Genomic DNA, 17,959 nt, shown 5'->3' on the forward strand with positions numbered 1-17,959 from the left:
ACCGTGCTTGCTTGGTCTGTCATTGCATACACCTTGTCTGCTACTGTGATTACAGAGGTGACGTCAGTTCGCCTACATCTCACTGAAGCTACCGGTAGTTGCGTCAACCGCACATACCATAACATTGGATCAGACATTTCCTGCTCTCCAACACTGCCTCTTAAAAGTCGCCAGAAATCCAAAGCCATTTTATCACCAGTACATTCCTTACACATTGTCCTAATGATTTGCACATTCAGCTGACTAGCGTCTCTATCGAGTGTAGATATTATCATTCTTGAGGTGGTTTCAGTGTAATACCTGAGGCTGTTATGGCTGCCCTAGCATCTAAACTGTTTACTATTACCACAAACTTTGTGCGATCTTTGGTAACATTGTTCTGCACAAATGCTAAGCCGAACATCACGAACTATAAGGGCAAATTGTTTGCTGAATTTAATTCGTGCATATAATTCCATATTCTTCTGTGTTTCAGTTTTACCTTGTAGTTCATTAATTTGTTTTTCAGGTCTTTTCATAGCTGGAGCAGTTGTAGTTTCACCTGTGTTCATCTGATGTCTTGACGCAAAGTCACTATATGTTTTTACACGGTCTCTAGAGTTCTCACATTCTTCAGTATTATTGCGATCACCAATTTGTAGGTATTCTCAATTTCGCCTTACGCTGTTGAGTCAGTGGACCAGCACTTCTGAATTCAACATATTTTATTTCGCATGATTAATTAACACAATGATTAAGTCATAAATAAACACAGAACTGTCAAAACTACAGTGTCAAAGAGTAAACATAATATGCTAATGTGCATCTGGCATCCTAAGCACAATCAAATACATCTTGCATGTTATTCTGATGTCAGTGCTTCCCACAGCAGGAAAAACTAAAATAATAAATATAATCTATTGGAGAGAAGGGCAATTGGGTAATTACAGTCTTTTGTGGCTTCTAAAGTATGATTTCGTGAACTGAAGATCTTTTATATTTTCTGATACTTAAGTATATAAATATTTTATTGTTACTGAAATTTACAACACCATTTAAGAACCATCTTGCTCTGGGAAATACATGGATGTCATTGTATGCTTGAAGCAGTGCAACAGAGCACCATCAAATTTCTTCACAATAAGTTCTAGTGAGTCTTTCAGTGGGACCCTAGAAGTGGTGACTTAGAAGAACGGGGTACTTAACGCACTGGTCCACAGAGCATGTTCCCTGTCAGACCAGGAGAGTCTATCAACAGAAATGGAGCATCTTAAAACTGTGTTCTGCAAAAGTGGATACACGACCGAACAAATTGAGAGGACACTCCAACCAGCCACTACGCCACAGGTTCCAGAAGCAGAGCAAGATGAAGCGAAGAAGGTGGTGTATCTGCCCTATGCTGGTTCTCTTTCTGCCAGAATCAGTAGGATCCTCTGTAAACACAGTATCAAGTGTGTTTTCTGTCTACCCGTTAAGATCGGGGAACTGGTGGGAGTGTTAAAGATGACCTGGGGTTACAGAAATCAGGGATTTATAATACACCTTGTCAATGTGGCATGCCCTACATTGACCAGATGACAAGAACAGTGGATACCTGGTGCAAAGAACATCAGAGGCACACCCGATTAAGACAGGTGACAAAGTCAGCCATTGCTAAACATTGTCTAGATAGAACATGCCATGAATTATGATGAAACCAAGATTCTAGCACAGACGCCCAGATTTTGTGACAGTGTTATAAGGGAATCGATTGAGATAAAACTGACTGACACTCACATGAACTGCGATGTGGGGTACCAACTAAGTAGAGCCTAGGATCCTGCTCCAGAATTGTTAAAGGCGCAATGGGGCCGGCTGCAGCATTCCACAAATCTAAAAACGGAAGGCACTGATATGAAAAATGATCACCAGACAGAGTGCCATGCGCAGCAGACTGAGGTGCAACATCTAGGAGTGGGTCCAAGGGGTGTGGACCACAGAGGAAACATCCAGAACTGCAGTGGACCGAAAACAGAACAGCAACGCTCCAGCAGGTTGCAGTGAGGGGAGTAGACTGTAGGGGGAACGTCTGGTACCTCAGACAGAATTTCAAATGCACCAGACTGAGTATGGAACACCCAGGAGCAGGTGTGGTGGGCACAGCCCACAGAGGGGACACTGAGAACCATAGCTGATGGAAAACAGAACAGCAATGTTCCAGAAGACCGCAGTGAGCGAGGGAATGTCTGCAACCGCCGGCAGAGGGGGAAGGCCACAGACATAAATACTGGACCAGGTCCATTTGAGGAGCAGTCTCAGGTTGCACCTGATGAAGGTTATGAGCTGTGTTACTGAAATACCGTGCAAGTATGGCGCTGATATCCAACAGACACCCAACAACCCAATATGTACTATGATGTCTGTTCACTCGTACACATTTTTCCAGCCAAACTCTGAAGTAATTCCTCACATTTTCAGTATTACCATTTGCGATTGAACCACTTACTGTCAAATATATTGTTCAGGGCTTCAGCTGTTTGTGATGGCATTTTCCTGATAGTCTTTACTCTTCAAGTAACCTCTATAAGAAAAGGACTGCATGTTGTGAGGTCTCGTGAATGGGGGATCGTGTAATATCCTTACTAGAAGAACTCACTTGATTTAGAAGCAAATCATTAACAATAATCATGCTTACTCCCTATGTGTAGGAGGCTACACCAAACTACTAGAAAAAAAATTGTCGTCGTTTACTTTGCATTGTGCAGATGGTGATGGAAAACAGCTCTCTGCATGTGTTTGCAATCACTGTCACAGCATTGTCAAGAGAATCTTCAAAAAATTAGGCCTTAGGATTCCAGATGGAGAGTGAGTACACCACACAGTAACTTCAGTGGAGTGGAGAGGATGCTGATGCTGGTTAGGATTCATGTCGCTACAAAACCTTTGGTTATTGATGAATTTAGACAAATGGGAATGGGTTGAAGCAGTCATCCATAAATTGTTTACAATGTACTCACTTAACTGAATCCAACAAATTTTACAAAGTTTCTGTTTCTTTAAGAGCATGAACCATGAATTTTGAATGTATGAATGAAGATGTAGATTTTTGTGTAATAACTGCCAACCTGTTCTGTTGAAAATACCAAGTGTAATACTGTTTCAGTAAACTGAAGAACATGTTTCTTCCATTTTCAAGTCTTCCATTCATTATACTATCATATGTGTACTCTGTCTTGATCTCCTAAGCTTCTTTCTTGTAATTGCCAAATCCTCTGCCTGCTTGATAGTGAAGAATACAAAAATTGTAGAGGTTAGTATGATCTAGTTGATGGTGCTGTGGGATTGCAGCCAATCATCATTTACCATCACACATGATATTTCATCGGGGGCCTTAGAGACATTTTCAAGTGAGCCATCAAAGACTGACATTGGCTAATGACGTTGATGTGGGTAGCTATGTCAGTCTTTGACTGCTCGCCTGAAAATGCCTGTCAGGTGTCCAGATGAATTATCATATGTGACAATAAACTACGAGTGTCTGAAATCTCAAAATTTACATGAGTATTCAGTGCGCTGGGAAAATTTCAAGCATAATGCATCTGCTTGTAAGAATCAGCATTTCCATTAAAAAAATTAAAAAAATTGACAGCGTGCATTTACTTTTAGGTGACAAAAGTCATGGGATAGTGATACGTACATGTACAGATGGCAGTAGTATCACACACTCGAGGTATAAAAGTATAGTGCATTGTGGAGCTATCATTTGTACTCAGATGATTCATTGAAAAAGTTTCCGACATGATTATGGCAGCTATGTGAATAAACAGACTTTGAACACAGAATGGTAGTTGGACCTAGATGCATGGGACATTCCATTTCAGAAATTGTCAGGGAATTCGTTATTCCAAGATACGCAGTGTCAAGTGTGCCGAGAATACCACATTTAAGACATTTCTTCTCTCCACGTACAATGAAATAGCCGATGGCATTCACTTAACAACCAAGAGCAGTGGCATTTTCTTAGAGTTGTCAGTGCTAAGAGACAAGAAACACTGCATAAAACAACTGCAGAAATCAGTGTGGGATGTATGACAAATGTATCCATTAGGACAGTGCGGCGAAATTTAGCGTTAATGGGCTGTGGCAGTAGACGACCGACGTGAATGCCATTGCTAACAGTATGACGTTGTCTACAGTGCCTCCCTGTACTCGTGACCATATAGGTTGTACCCTAAAAGAATGGAAAACCATGGCTGCCATGTAGGTTGTACCCTAGAAGAAAGGAAAACCATGGCCTGGTCACACAAGTCCCAATTTCATTTGGTAAGAGCTGATGGTAGGGTTCAGGTTTGGCACAGACCCCATAAGCCATGGATCCGAATGGTCAACAACGTGCTGTGCAAGCTGGTGGTGGCTCTGTAATGATGTGGACTGTGTTTACATGGAATGGACTGGGTCCTCTGGTCCAACTGAAGTGGTCATTAACTGGAAATGGTTATGTTTGCCCTACTTAGAGATCATTTGCAGCCATTCATGGACTTCGTTTCCAAACAGCAATGAGATTTTTATGGATTACAATGTGTTATGTCACCAGACCACAGTTCTATGCGATTGATTTGAAAATTATTCTGGACAGTTTGAGCAAATAATTTTTCCACCCAGATCATGTGATATGAATCCCATTGAAAGTTTATAGGACATAATCGAGAGGTCAGTTCATACAAAAAATTCTACAGCGGCAACACTTTCGCATTTATGGATGGCTATAGAGGCATTGTGGCTCAATTTTTCTGCAGGGACTATCAGTGACTTGTTGAGTCAGTGCCATGTCGAGTTGCTGCACTATGCTGGACAAAAGGAGGTCTGACACAATATTAGGAGGTATCCCATGAATTGTGTCACTTTAGTGTATACTGAAGGTTCACTTTCTCCATTAGTGCTAAATTCTAGTGGTCATGGAACATTACAGACCATATCCAAACTGACTCTCGATGATGTAGTATGTCTCCCTGAGCTTTTAGGTTACTTTTTATTTTACCCCACAAAGCCTGTATATCCAGTGCAGCCATTCATAGAGCACTGCTCTGTGTGTGTGTGTGTGTGTGTGTGTGTGTGTGTGTGTGTGTGTGTGTGTGTGTGTGAGTGTGAGTGTGAGTGTGAGAGAGAGAGAGAGAGAGAGAGAGAGAGAGAGAGAGAGATTTTAAACATAGTTAAAATTATTCAGGTAGGCATGTGTAGCAGCAAATAAAATACCAAGCTACATATTGTACCCAAACAAAATTTGCACAAAAACTCAAGTCTGTTGCCAGCAGACATATTTATTATCCATAGTGATAAATACATGAACACATTTTCTGGCTCATCTATATATAACTGAAGGTCATCATTGTATATGTGATTTTTGCAATCAGAGAGGGTAGTCAACAGTTCATAAATATATATTGAGAAAAATAATGGACAGAGTACTGATTCTTAATGGGACCTTGATACTACATCTCTCCATCATGGCCTTTTATTCTACTCATTACACATTATTGGCAGGGTGTTACGGATGATGGAAATCATTACACAACTCATGTAGAAACATTTATCAAGTAGAATGTTAAAGTAAACAGTGTTGAAAATTTTGCTGAAGTCCAAAAGACACATAATATTGTCCTCTTGTTTGTACATAAATTGTTCTAGTTTGTCAGTCATTTTTATAAAAGTAGTCCTCATGTTGCAGTTTTTGTGTGAACATGACTGATATTCATAAAAAGGTTATTTGAGGTAAAGTAATTAGTAAACTGATTGTTAACTATATATTCTAAAGCCCTCAATAATACTGGCAAAATTTAAATGGCCTTTAGTTGGAGCGTTCTTTGGCAGACTCATTCGTGGGAAATGGTTTTGTCTGTTCCAACCTGTTGGGAAGATGCTGTAGGTCAAAGAATTGTTAAAAATGTTCCTTAGTTCGGATAGTAGTGGATGGATAAGGAAATTTATCATTTTCACTGTAGTATCATCAGATCCTGCAGCTGCCAAACAAATTTCTGCAATTTACTTCCTTAAAAAGATTTAACTTTCATATTAACCACTGACTCTTTGAAGGAATTAATGATTTGCACGATTGTGTACTGGTCAAGTAAAGATGTTAGTAGGACAAAATACTGAATTAGACCCTCAATAGGAATTAGAGGTCCAGCTGTAGATTAGGGGTTTACTTATTCCTGGACCTCATACATTTTTCCATAAGACAACAGGTCTGTGAAAGTACTCAGTTAACAAATGAGTACACCTGAGGTTTGCATTTTTTGCATTTCTCACAGACTAACTGGGTTGCGTAGTTGCTTGTAGGTGAGATGATTGTTAGAGGCTAGGTATCATTTATATGTTCTTTATGTTGTGTCTTTGATACTCGTAAGATGTTTGAGGCGATCTGTAAGCTATGGTGTAGGTTTTCTCTTTACTGTTACAGTTTTTGAGAAGCATGTTTATCGTTTAAATTATTTAGTCTCTCAGTAAAATTAGATAATTCATAATTTATATTGAAGTTATTTCATGCCATTGCCTACCAAGAAATATCATAGGCATCAGCTGTAAGTTCAGACATAGCTATGTGTTTAAAATCTCTAAAAGTCACCACTAGTGGTTTGTTCTTTGGATACTGCAATGAGCAAGTCATGGATGTTACGCCATGAGCAGATGTGCATGGTGCAGAGATCTGATCAGTGGGAATTATACTATTTCAAGACTTGGTTGCAAAGATATTGATAAATGTATAAGTGTTGCAGTTGGCCCAAGTTAAAGCAGTGTAAAATTTGCTGCTGAATTTTGTAATGGGGAGAGTGTTGTTCAGAAAATTTATGTTCATTTCTCCGGCTACAACTGTTAGTCCAGTCAATAAAGAAAAATCCGAGAAAAATTGTTGTGTAGCCACAAATTTTTGTACAGTGCTATGAAGGAGTATCATGAACAACGTACTAAACAATCCTGACCGACGGGGTGTGAGCATGTTTAAAGGTCACTTTTTAAAGTTTTTCTCAAATAGCTAGTAAACCACAGCTTCTCACAAAAATATTTCTTGGTACAAAATTAAACTACATTAAAATTCCTACAAGAAAAGTCTTTTCATTTTTTCTCCAGCACTAATAGCCAGATTTCGACAAAATAACATTTAATAGTTCCAGCATTGCAGGGGATGGAAGAATCTCAGATTATTAAAATTATTTTGTAACAGTGTAAAGTTAATGTTTATTTGAAATGAAATGAGTGAAAAACAAATATTGAATATGTGTACTGTGTTTAAGTGCTGTACAATATGTTAAGGATACATTGTGTTCTTGCACTGTAAAAGGGTGGAAAGTTGAGGGGGTAGGTGGGTTAGAAGCACAAGGGAAGGTAGGTCGCCATATTGTGGTCATGTACTTTCCTCATTCATAGCTCTGCAAACTGAAGGTCAGGCATGTTATTCTCCACTCTGTCTACCCCACTACATGACACAAAAGCAACTACCTGGTGTCCACAAAGCTATACACATTCTCCAAAGCACACATTATGAATCACTGGTGACACAGTGTGCAGACGTGCCCAGTGAGTATTTATTTTGCACAAAATGCATTAACACCACATGGAATGCAGATATGAGTTACTAATAACACTAACATAACAAATGAATACGGACAGAATCTGCAAAAATTTGTGCACACTGTTCACTACTAAAACGTAAACTAATTTTTAGTCATCCTGTATGGCAGCTGTAGTTAGTGTACTTTCAGGAAAGGCAGCATCCGCCATCACGAGCACTGCTCTCCTTTCAGTTTGCAGGCAGACTATACTTTCTCAGCATTTCCTGTCCAGTTTTCTTATGTGAGTAAACAAAATATCATCAGTGAGCTTGTTTTTATATAGGAGAGTTATTTTTAGTTTATTAAATGAATGCTTATTTGCAGTTTTTAAGTGAGCTATTAAGTAAAAATAGGGAACATCTGGAGATGTGAACTGTCTACCACACTGAAGAGCCTTTCACAGGTGTAACACATTGTCAGTAAGTATTTAACAGTGTTGATTTTATTGTCTCCATTATCACTGGCTGGAATACTTCTCACAACATGACAGTTATCAAATGTATCACACCAGCCTTGGTTCTCCCATCATGTGAAAAGTCTCAGAGGCTTAAATTGGCTTCCTCTGCAACAGAATTAGGTTACTTAGGTGTTACAGAAATTCAGATATCTCACCTTAAATGCAGATTAGTGTTCTAGACTTGAACATGATCACTACTATATTGTAGTGCCTGCATTGTTCAGAAGTACGATGCAGTGTTCCTTGAGACATGTATGCAAGTCTGAAGGAACAGGCACTGTGGCGACTATATCCATCATGAAATACATGAAATGTATTCTCAGGTGCAAATATGGAAACCATCAGCTGTAATGGAGGGGGGGGGGGGGTCGTACAGTGGAATGACGACCATCAAATTTGTGCCAGACTGAGACTCAAACCCGGATTTCCCACTTACAATTAAGCTGTCTGAGCATGTTTCACAGCCAGACCCAAACTTCCATATGTCATCAACGATGTGTCTACAACCTGCACTCATACATCCATTATGTGTATTCCTATCAAGCATGTCCAAAGGAACATTGCATCATGCTTCAGAACAGCACAGGCACTACAATATTGTCTATATCCGCTGGCACTGGGCAAGCAACATCCAATTAAAATGTGCCCTTGTATTGGAATATACATAGTAGATATATGAGTGCAGATTGTAGGCTCATGTTTGACGACGTATGGAAGTTTGGGTCTGGTCATGAAGCATGTTGGGATAGTCTAATGGTAAGGTGACCACTCTCAATTTGCAGGAACGCCGGGTTTGAGTCCCGGTTCGGCACAAATTTTCGTTGCTGTCATTCCATTATATAGCTGATGGTTGTCCATTTTCACAGCTGTGAATACATTTCAGATATTTCATAATGGCTACAGCCGTCGCATTGCATCGTACTTCTGAGCAATGCAGGCACTACAATATCATATTTATGAGAAAAAGTGCCACCACCGCTGTATCTTGAGAATATCTTTATTGTATCAAATGACTAGTTTAGACAGGACATTACCACCATCCTCAGGCCCCACCACTGCCAAAAGAGCATTTGATTTCCTTGGTGCGTTTACTGTGGGATCCTTGTTACTAGCACACGAGAGCTAGTAACAAGGATCGCACAATAAATGTGTCAAGGAACTCAAATATTCTTTTGGCAGTGTTGGGGCCTGAGGGTGGTGGTAATGTGCCACCAAAACTTGTCGTGTAGTAGAATAAGGACATTCTCAAGATACAGCTGTGATGGCACTTTGTCTCATATATATCATCAGATGAAGTCCCTTGTCAATGCAGTAAGATGGACATCGTAAATATCGTATTTATCTGCTGGCACTGGGCAAGCGATTTTCAATTTAAATGTCTCCCCTGTATGGGAACATATATAATGAATGTACAAGTGCATGCTGAAGACATGTGAAAGTTTGAGTCTGATTGTAAAGCATTTTCGGATAGCCTAATGGTAATGCAACCACTCATGATAAGCAGTAAATCCAGGTTTGAATCCTGCTGCAGCACAAATTTTCATTGTCGTCCAACCATTATACTGCTGATGGTTGTCCGTATTCGCAACTGCAAATGCACTCATGTGAACATGATCTCAGTCCCATCCCACCAGACATATTCACACACAGCTTGGAAGATACACTATGGATGTGTGATAAGTAGCTGCACTCATTGCAGCCCATTCTACATATTCCAGCAATTCATGAATGGAAAAGATTTATGCAATCTATCAGTAACACAATAAGTGCATTAACTTTTTATCATTCATTAATTCACCACCACATGGCTAAAACACATTCACATGGGTTTACAATTCACTGTTAATGATAGACAGCAACAAGGTGCTACATTTAACAAACTAGTCCCTTTGCCACCAACATGACATAGATGACTGAAAACATCACACGTACAAATTAAACACACAGGAACATAATTTACATAAAAGATGACTAACAACTGCAAATGAGTAGTCATTCAGTAAACTGGAATAACTGCACTACATAAACACATCCTCAGTGAGGTTATTTTGTCTATTGCCATAAGAGAACTGGACAGGAAATCTGGGGAGGTGTAGTTTGTCTGCAAAGTGAAAATCAAGCAGTGCTCATAACAGAGGAAGTCACCTTTCCCAGAAGAACAATACAGATACCGTACAGGATGATAAAGAATCAGTTTCCCTTTCTAGACATGTACAACAGTGTGCAGAGATTGACGTAGATTCTGTCCATCTGCGTTACTTCCTTTGTACTATTAGTAACTCATACGTGCCTTACATCTAGCATGAATGCACTTTGTGGAATTAAACATTCCTCCTCCCCCAGGCATGTCTGCACACTGCGTTGCCATTGATTCATAAGGCATGTTTTGGAGGGTCCACCCAACTTATGAAACACCCTGTAATTGCTTCTTGTGATGCCGTGGGGTACATAGAATGGGGAATCACCTGCTGTACCTTCAGTTTGCAGACCTATTAAGGACCTATGACCTACATTCCCTCATGCTTCTACACCACATATCTTCCTCCTCCACTCTGTTACACCCCTAGTACACAATTTCTCTCTCAGTATGGCCCTCTTGCACTTAGATGTGGTACACACATTTAATATTTATTTTTAATTCACTTCATTTAAAAATAAACATTATAGTTTTAGTAACCTGTGATTCTTCCATTCCCTGCAATGTGTAAACTATTAGTCCTAGAGAAAAAAATGAACAGAACTTTTTGGTGGTGAATTTTATGTAGTTTAATTTTGTACTGAGAATCATTGTCGCTAAAAGCTGCTGTGTTGGAGTTATTTGAGCAAAACCTAAAAATGTGACCTGTAAACACCCCATCACCCAACACTCACACCCTCCAGTCAGGATTTTACGTATGTTGTTCATGACACTCCTTCATAGCATTGTGCAAAAATTTGTGACTACACATTTTTTTATTTATTTTTTTCCCCCATAAATGACCTTTTTGGTCTTCGTTGACTGATGGGTTCATACAAAGATTCACGACATGAGAGTGCAGGTTGAAAGCTAGAAACCCACCCAACTCTGTGTGACTTGTATATTACACAGGTAAGACATTTTTTGTTGAGGGTTTTAATTTCAATGAACTTGTATTTGGGCTGTTTGTCCTCATGTTTGGATGCCCGTATGCATGACCTTGAGGAACAAGTTTGAGTGTGTGTATGCTACCACACCGAGCCCCTCTCTGTTACATCTGTCATGGCTCAGAAAATATAGCCATCAAAACATACACAGTTAGTACGGATATTTGGCTTCAGCTATTTCTCTGACAAGGAAATGACATCGAAAGCTGAAGTAATGAAGGATGGAATGGAAATCTGCCAAGCACAATTTGCAGCATAACGTTATCATGAGTCCCATCTGCAATAAGTCAGCAGGTAGGAAGGACAGGTGTCCTGGAAACGGGTATATCTTGGCAACTTTTTGAATGAGAGGAGGATTGGAAGAGATGGGTTCACAAAGCTGAAACAGTCACATGGAAGGCCGGAGAAAGGAGAGACCTACCAGGGAAGTATCAGATCAGATGTGCTTGCTGTAGCAGACAGCATGATAGTTGAAGGTGTGTTAGTTGCATGAAGAGAAAGATCTGTTGGTACAATGGCTAAAGCATAGTGATAAAGTGAACAGTGTGTAAAGTATAAGAAAGAACTTAAATCAGTAGCAATTATGAACCTTCCTGGCAGATTAAAACTGTATGCCAGACTGGGGCTCGAACTTGGGATCTTTACCTTTTGCAGGTAAGTGCTCTACAAGTTGAGCTATACAAGCACTACTCATGACCTCTTCACTTCTGCCAGTATCATATCTTTCATCTTGTGGACTTCACAGAAGTTCTCCTGCAAAATACCTTGCAGGACTAGAACTTCTTTCTTTGAGGCTGTAAATGACAGTGTTTCATATGATTTGTTTTGGTGTGATCTGGGCGATGTGCCCCTTGCTGGTTAGCAGACACCCATTTCTGATTACAGCCTAATTTGGTACCTCACATCTCTCCCTGAAATCATTCTGGAGGGTTCACAAACAGAGGAGAATGCTTGTGAGGGGGTGAGATAGGGAGTGGGGAAATATTGTCTTGCTAGTAGACTGCATGGTCAGCCTAGTTGTGTTTCATTGTGTACTATTTATGGTCTCCAAGCTTCTTTTATTTTTTATTTACATCATCATCTTTCTGAAGCTACCCACTTATTACTTATTAGAGAGTTAGCTGGCAGTTGAGTTACACCAGTAATGCCACTTATAACTGTCCTTTTTCCATGTGGGAATTCGATTTGCCTTGTATGCAGTATGTGATGTGGCACCAAATCACAAAGATTCCATTACGTGTTATGGCACCTCTCCTGAGATGCGAAGGAAGTTCACCTTGTACTTTTTGACTTAATATGTGAAACAGGACAATTCTATAACTGATAAGAGGAAGCTATTCTAACTGATAAGAGAAAGCTATTTCGATTCTCCTGAAATGTGGGATGAATTCCTCATACTCAAGTTACAATTGTTATGTAATTCTCATTAGCTGTCTGTGAAAAATACTGGAGTGGATGGTAGATATAGTCAGTTACACACTACTGGGTCATTATACACGCAAGTACAGTGTCACTCGAGGTCTTGTTCCAAGTGTGACAATATTTACAGTAGCTATATACTGTATTAGATACACCGAATAGGCCCCTAATTTGTGCTCTACATTTTTGAAAATTTTTTCGGTTTTAGCAGCCTGTAGAGGAAACCAAAGATGTCACATTTTAACATAATGCATTTTATATTCTGATTACAGAGTTGGAGTAAATTTAATTATGAGTGGCCGTCATCTAGGTCCTCCCCACTCCCCACCCCCTCTCCCCATGGCAAGGAGAGTTTGGCATGAATTTTATGATTTTGTGTGTTGTCTGGATTCCAGCCCAAGCTTTTAGGTTGAGGTGATTAGTGTGTTCGTAGAGTGGTTGAATCACCTATGATCGATTAGTGATCAGCCAGCCAAGTGTTTCTGCAGTAATACTTCAGTTTTTCTTTATTGACAGCTGACATTAGTTTTATCATAAGTTTTCAGAACTGATACAGTTATCATCACTGTCATGAGCACTGTTGTCATAATTTTGGCTTCATCATCATTGTCATCATTTTTATTTTTATAATATTTCAACTATTTTTGCTGATGTTCTTAATGTGCACATAAATCACCCCAAAAATTTTTTTCAGGTGGAGTTGAATGAGGAGGAGACAATACTGATCATAAGACGTCTTCACAAGGTTTTACGGCCCTTTCTTCTGCGACGTTTGAAGAAAGAAGTAGAGTCTCAGTTACCAGATAAAGTGGAGTACATTGTTAAATGTGATATGTCCGGCTTGCAGCGTGTGTTGTACAGGTATAATGTCTTTTAACATGTTACGTTCATTAATGAGAAAAAGATTTATGATGTTGGAGTGATTAAGGTTTTTTTGTGGTATAGGCACATGCAGAGCAAAGGTGTCTTATTGACTGATGGTTCAGAAAAAGGAAAGCAAGGAAAGGGAGGAGCTAAGGCCCTGATGAACACTATTGTCCAGCTGCGAAAACTTTGCAACCATCCTTTCATGTTCCAGCATATTGAAGAAAAATACTGTGACCATGTAGGAAGTCAGACAGGTGTTGTGACAGGGTATGTAATTCAGTGAACTCACTATGATTGTATGTTTGTGGACAAGGAGAACAATTCTCAGTCTGGCAATGAAAACCAATGATTTCCCCTCCTCTCGCCATGACCTGTTCATTGGATTCCAGATTTTTGCAGCAACAAATTTGTGATGATTTAGAAGAACCTTTGTGAATCTTTGGCGCTGTTTCCGGATGAAGGAACTTTTCTCCAAGCGTTCTCTCTCTCTCTCTCTCTCTCTCTCTCTCTCTCTCTCTCTGTCTCTCTCTCTCTCTCTCTGTCTCTCTCTCTCTCTCTCCCCCCCTCCCCCCTCCCCCTCCCCCTCCCCCTCCCCGTCCCCCTCCCCCCCTTTCCGTGCGTGCGTGCGTGTGTGTGTGTGTGTGTGTGTGTGTTTCTCAAGAGGTGCATAGTATTTGTGTTTGATTCAGAAGAGTTGCATAGTATTCACCAGTTATTGTGTAACCTTTTGCAGGGTTTGCATCCAAGTAATTATTAGCCAAAATATTTCCAACAGAACAATCAAGATTGCAAAGCAAGTAGTACACGGGACTTCAATTAAAGGAGAGTGAGGTTCAAACCTTCATTCAGCTATCCTGATTTACGTCTTCTATGTTTGCTCCAAATCAGTTCCTTTGCAAAAGACACTGCTGCTTTTGTTTTCCATCCTTCCACAGTTTGCTCTTAGGTCCCATCTGCAATGATCTCATATTCAATAGAACATTAAATTGTAATCTCTCACAATATCCTACAAACCCTAGATGGAGGACAATAGGCAGGTTCCATATTCCTATATTTCCAGAAAATTTTGACATGGTGCATCACTACATACTGTTGACAAAGATCTGATCATACATATTGATATGTATGATCAGATATGGTAATATGTATGATCAGATCTTAGTTAAGTTCCCAGGTATGTGAGTGGCTCTAAGAAAGTGTTTAGGCATAACATTCCAAAGCAATATGAAACTGAATGGGCACATCAGTAGTAGTGAAGGCAGATGGTGGACTTCATTTTATTGAGAGAATTTTGAGAAAGTGTAGCTAATCTATAGAGGAGACAGCTTTTAGAACAGTGGGGCGACCCTTCTTGAGTGCTGCTTGAGTGTTTGGAATCCCCACCAGGCCAGATTAAAAGAACATGTTGAAGCAGTTCAGAGGCATGCTGGTAGATTTATTAACAGTAAGTTCAGTCAGCACACAAGTGTTACGGAAATGCTTCATGAATTTCTATATCAATAGGTATCTCTGGCGGAAAGACGGTGCTCTTTTCTTGAGGCACTATTGCAGAAATTTAGAGAACCGACTTTTGAGGCTGACTGTGGAACGATTCTACTGCTGCAATGTACATTTCACATAAGGACTATGAAGACAAGATGAGAGAAATTAGAGCTTATACGAAGGCTTATAGACAGTCGTTTTCTCCTTGCTCTGTTTGCAAGTGGAACAGGAAGGGAAATGACGAGTAGTGGTATGTGGTACCCTTTGCTATGCCCCACACGAGCTTGTGGAGTATGTATGCAAATGTAGATGAAATAATCCTCGTGGTTTCATACAGAGTCACCACCGTCCAGCCACTTCTTTGCTTACTGTCTCATTTCTGGTGTGAAGTTATGGGTCCATATCTCATCCCGCAAGCAAATATTCACACTGAATGAATTGGATTATTTATAAAATAGTCCAAACACTGCTGTGAATTTTTTTGTTCATTTGATTTATCTCATCATTCAACAAACCTGCTCCTCTCATAGATACTTTTTCATGTAAAATTTTTTGTACTATGTCTTGTGGTGTGCTTATGGGATCAGTTGTTTCATATACTTTTAATCACCGTTCATCTAACACCATACTGTGCACATTCGTGAATGTTTTCATCTGTGGTTTCAGTTTTGGGACATTCTTCACCTACAAAGTGTAATAAAACTACATATACACAATTTTAGAGTGTTTATAGGAGATAAACAGAAACATTTTTTTATGTGACAAAAATTACCCTTAGTGTGTTGTTTCCCCAGTAGGGATGCCTGAAGGTTTTGATACTAGTGATGTTCAGAGAATATTGTTTTAGGGATGTTGCTGAAAATTCCGTCCATTTACATCAATGCACAACAAGCATCTGTGTGCTATTGACTGTGTAACATGCCCAAAACAACTGCATGTATCATGAATAACGGCTGCAGCTGCAGCCAAATGGGCTGAAAACAATCACACACTGTGAGGTTTATTAATTACCAGTCAGTGTGGTCTAAGGAATCATGTTTCACGAAGATGGCACTCAAATCTTTGAAATGTGAAGCAATTTGATAACCACCTCTTCAGAACTCGTTCTACGTACAGGTGCCTTGCTGTTAGGTTGTTGCATTGTGCCTCCCCATAAATAAGATGCATCAGCTAACTTGGTTAGAGTGTAATAAGAAATCAAGAACCTGTAAAAATCAGTAGAAAATTTCATGTAAACACAACATAATAATAATGTAATTGTTTGATCGGAGACATGGACACTGCAAACAGTAATGAGAACTTGCCCTTCGCAGTAGTAAGATGTAATTATGTTGCAAATCAGATTACAACATCAGTGTGTTGCATATGAAGCTGTTCAAACGGCTCTGTGTCTTGCCATAGGGGAAGTCAAATCAAACTCTTCAAGGACCCCTAGCTGGGAAACTGCACCTGTGACTCTTTTATCACATAACAAAAATGTTTCTTTTTATCTCCTCTAATAACTCCATCTCCATGTGTATAACTTCGGGGGGGGGGGGGGGGGGGGAACTGCATTTGAATGTGTTTGCCATTTCCTAAGCATTGAAAATGAATGAGCACTGACTCCTTATAAATTTTAATCAACTTTGTATGAATTTCAGCTGGTGATAAACTGTCTGAAACTAAAAATTTTTTGATAGCATGGTGTTCCATTTTATCTGCTTTAACAAAATATAAACAGCATGAGTACTTTAAAAAGCAGTATAAACAAAACTGACCTGCAGATCAAGTTGTCTCTGGACTTAACATTGTTGTGTGACATGTACCGCCTTAACAGAACTAAATTTCATTAATGGCAAAGCCATTTTGTGCCAGACTAAGAAGTTTTCTCCTTGCCCTATATGGACTTAATGAACTGTGATGTAAAATCATCCATCTGTTCAAACATGTTCATGCATAATGTGTGCATATTAAAGATTGATGCTTGGAACTCTGTATTATCATTTATTGTTTACTTTAAAAGGCCAGATTTATATCGAGCTTCTGGGAAGTTTGAGTTGCTGGATCGTATCCTACCAAAATTGAAGGCTACAAATCACCGTGTATTGCTGTTCTGCCAAATGACTCAACTAATGACTATTATGGAGGATTATCTGAGCTGGCGTGGTTTCACATATCTGCGTTTAGATGGAACAACAAAAGCTGAAGATCGTGGTGAATTGCTCAGAAAGTTCAATAGTCCAGATTCAGAATTTTTCCTGTTTTTGTTGAGCACCAGAGCTGGTGGTTTGGGTTTGAACCTTCAGGCTGCAGATACTGTAATTATATTTGACTCTGACTGGAATCCTCACCAGGTATGGACAAAAATTTTAATATTTTTATTCAGAAAGTTGATTTTTTGCAAACTATTATGTTTCCATCAGTTGAAGCTTGTCTGTTGCACTGAGATTGCCTAAATTTTGTGGATGGAAATCCCAGTCCGATACAGATTTGACATTGGTCTTAATGTATAAATATTTATTTATGAATAGCTTTTTTTTCTCATTTTTTGTTGGGAAGTTTTTATTTGCATCAATTTGGCCTTCTCCTGCTCAGGCCTAGTGGTACAGTGGTAAAGCATATGCCTGGAAACTGAGAGGTCATGGGACTGAACCTCTCTCTCTCTCTCTCTCTCTCTCTCTCTCTCTCTCTCTCTCTCTCACACACACACACACACACACACACACACACACTTAAAACTCACTGCTAGCTCTCTCTTGTTAACCTCATGTGACCCATGAGTTGACTTTGGCGTTTCCATAGTGGAGTCACATTTGTTATGGCATTTAGCGATGCCAAATGATATGAGTGCGAATGGTAGACCTGCATACAAAATATGGTTCTGTTCGAGAAGATGCACAGGAACTAAAGCACAAATCAAACGTGGAAGGAATAGCAAACATCACTGTAAAATACATATGTTGTGAATTCTCAACTTTTACATCGAAGATCTTCATGTAGTGCAGTACAGGGTCCTTTGTCTACTGATAACATTGACATGCACAGTTGTAAGTCTCTGTACAGTAGT

At 39.5% G+C, this 17,959-nt stretch overlaps 1 protein-coding gene across 4 annotated transcripts in view; it reads left to right on the plus strand.

The window, feature by feature from the left end:
* LOC124721359 (ATP-dependent helicase brm) overlaps positions 1-17,959 on the plus strand; it is a 439,280-nt gene that overhangs the window by 257,057 nt on the left and 164,264 nt on the right. For all 4 annotated transcript variants that reach the window (XM_047246290.1, XM_047246292.1, XM_047246291.1 and 1 more), the window contains 3 exons: positions 13,259-13,425; positions 13,510-13,698; positions 16,916-17,246. In XM_047246290.1, coding sequence (XP_047102246.1) covers positions 13,259-13,425; positions 13,510-13,698; positions 16,916-17,246 — 687 coding nt within the window. The remainder of the gene's footprint in view (positions 1-13,258; positions 13,426-13,509; positions 13,699-16,915; positions 17,247-17,959) is intronic.

This window comes from Schistocerca piceifrons, chromosome X (genome assembly GCF_021461385.2).
Source record: "Schistocerca piceifrons isolate TAMUIC-IGC-003096 chromosome X, iqSchPice1.1, whole genome shotgun sequence".
NCBI classification, from domain to species: domain Eukaryota; kingdom Metazoa; phylum Arthropoda; class Insecta; order Orthoptera; family Acrididae; genus Schistocerca; species Schistocerca piceifrons.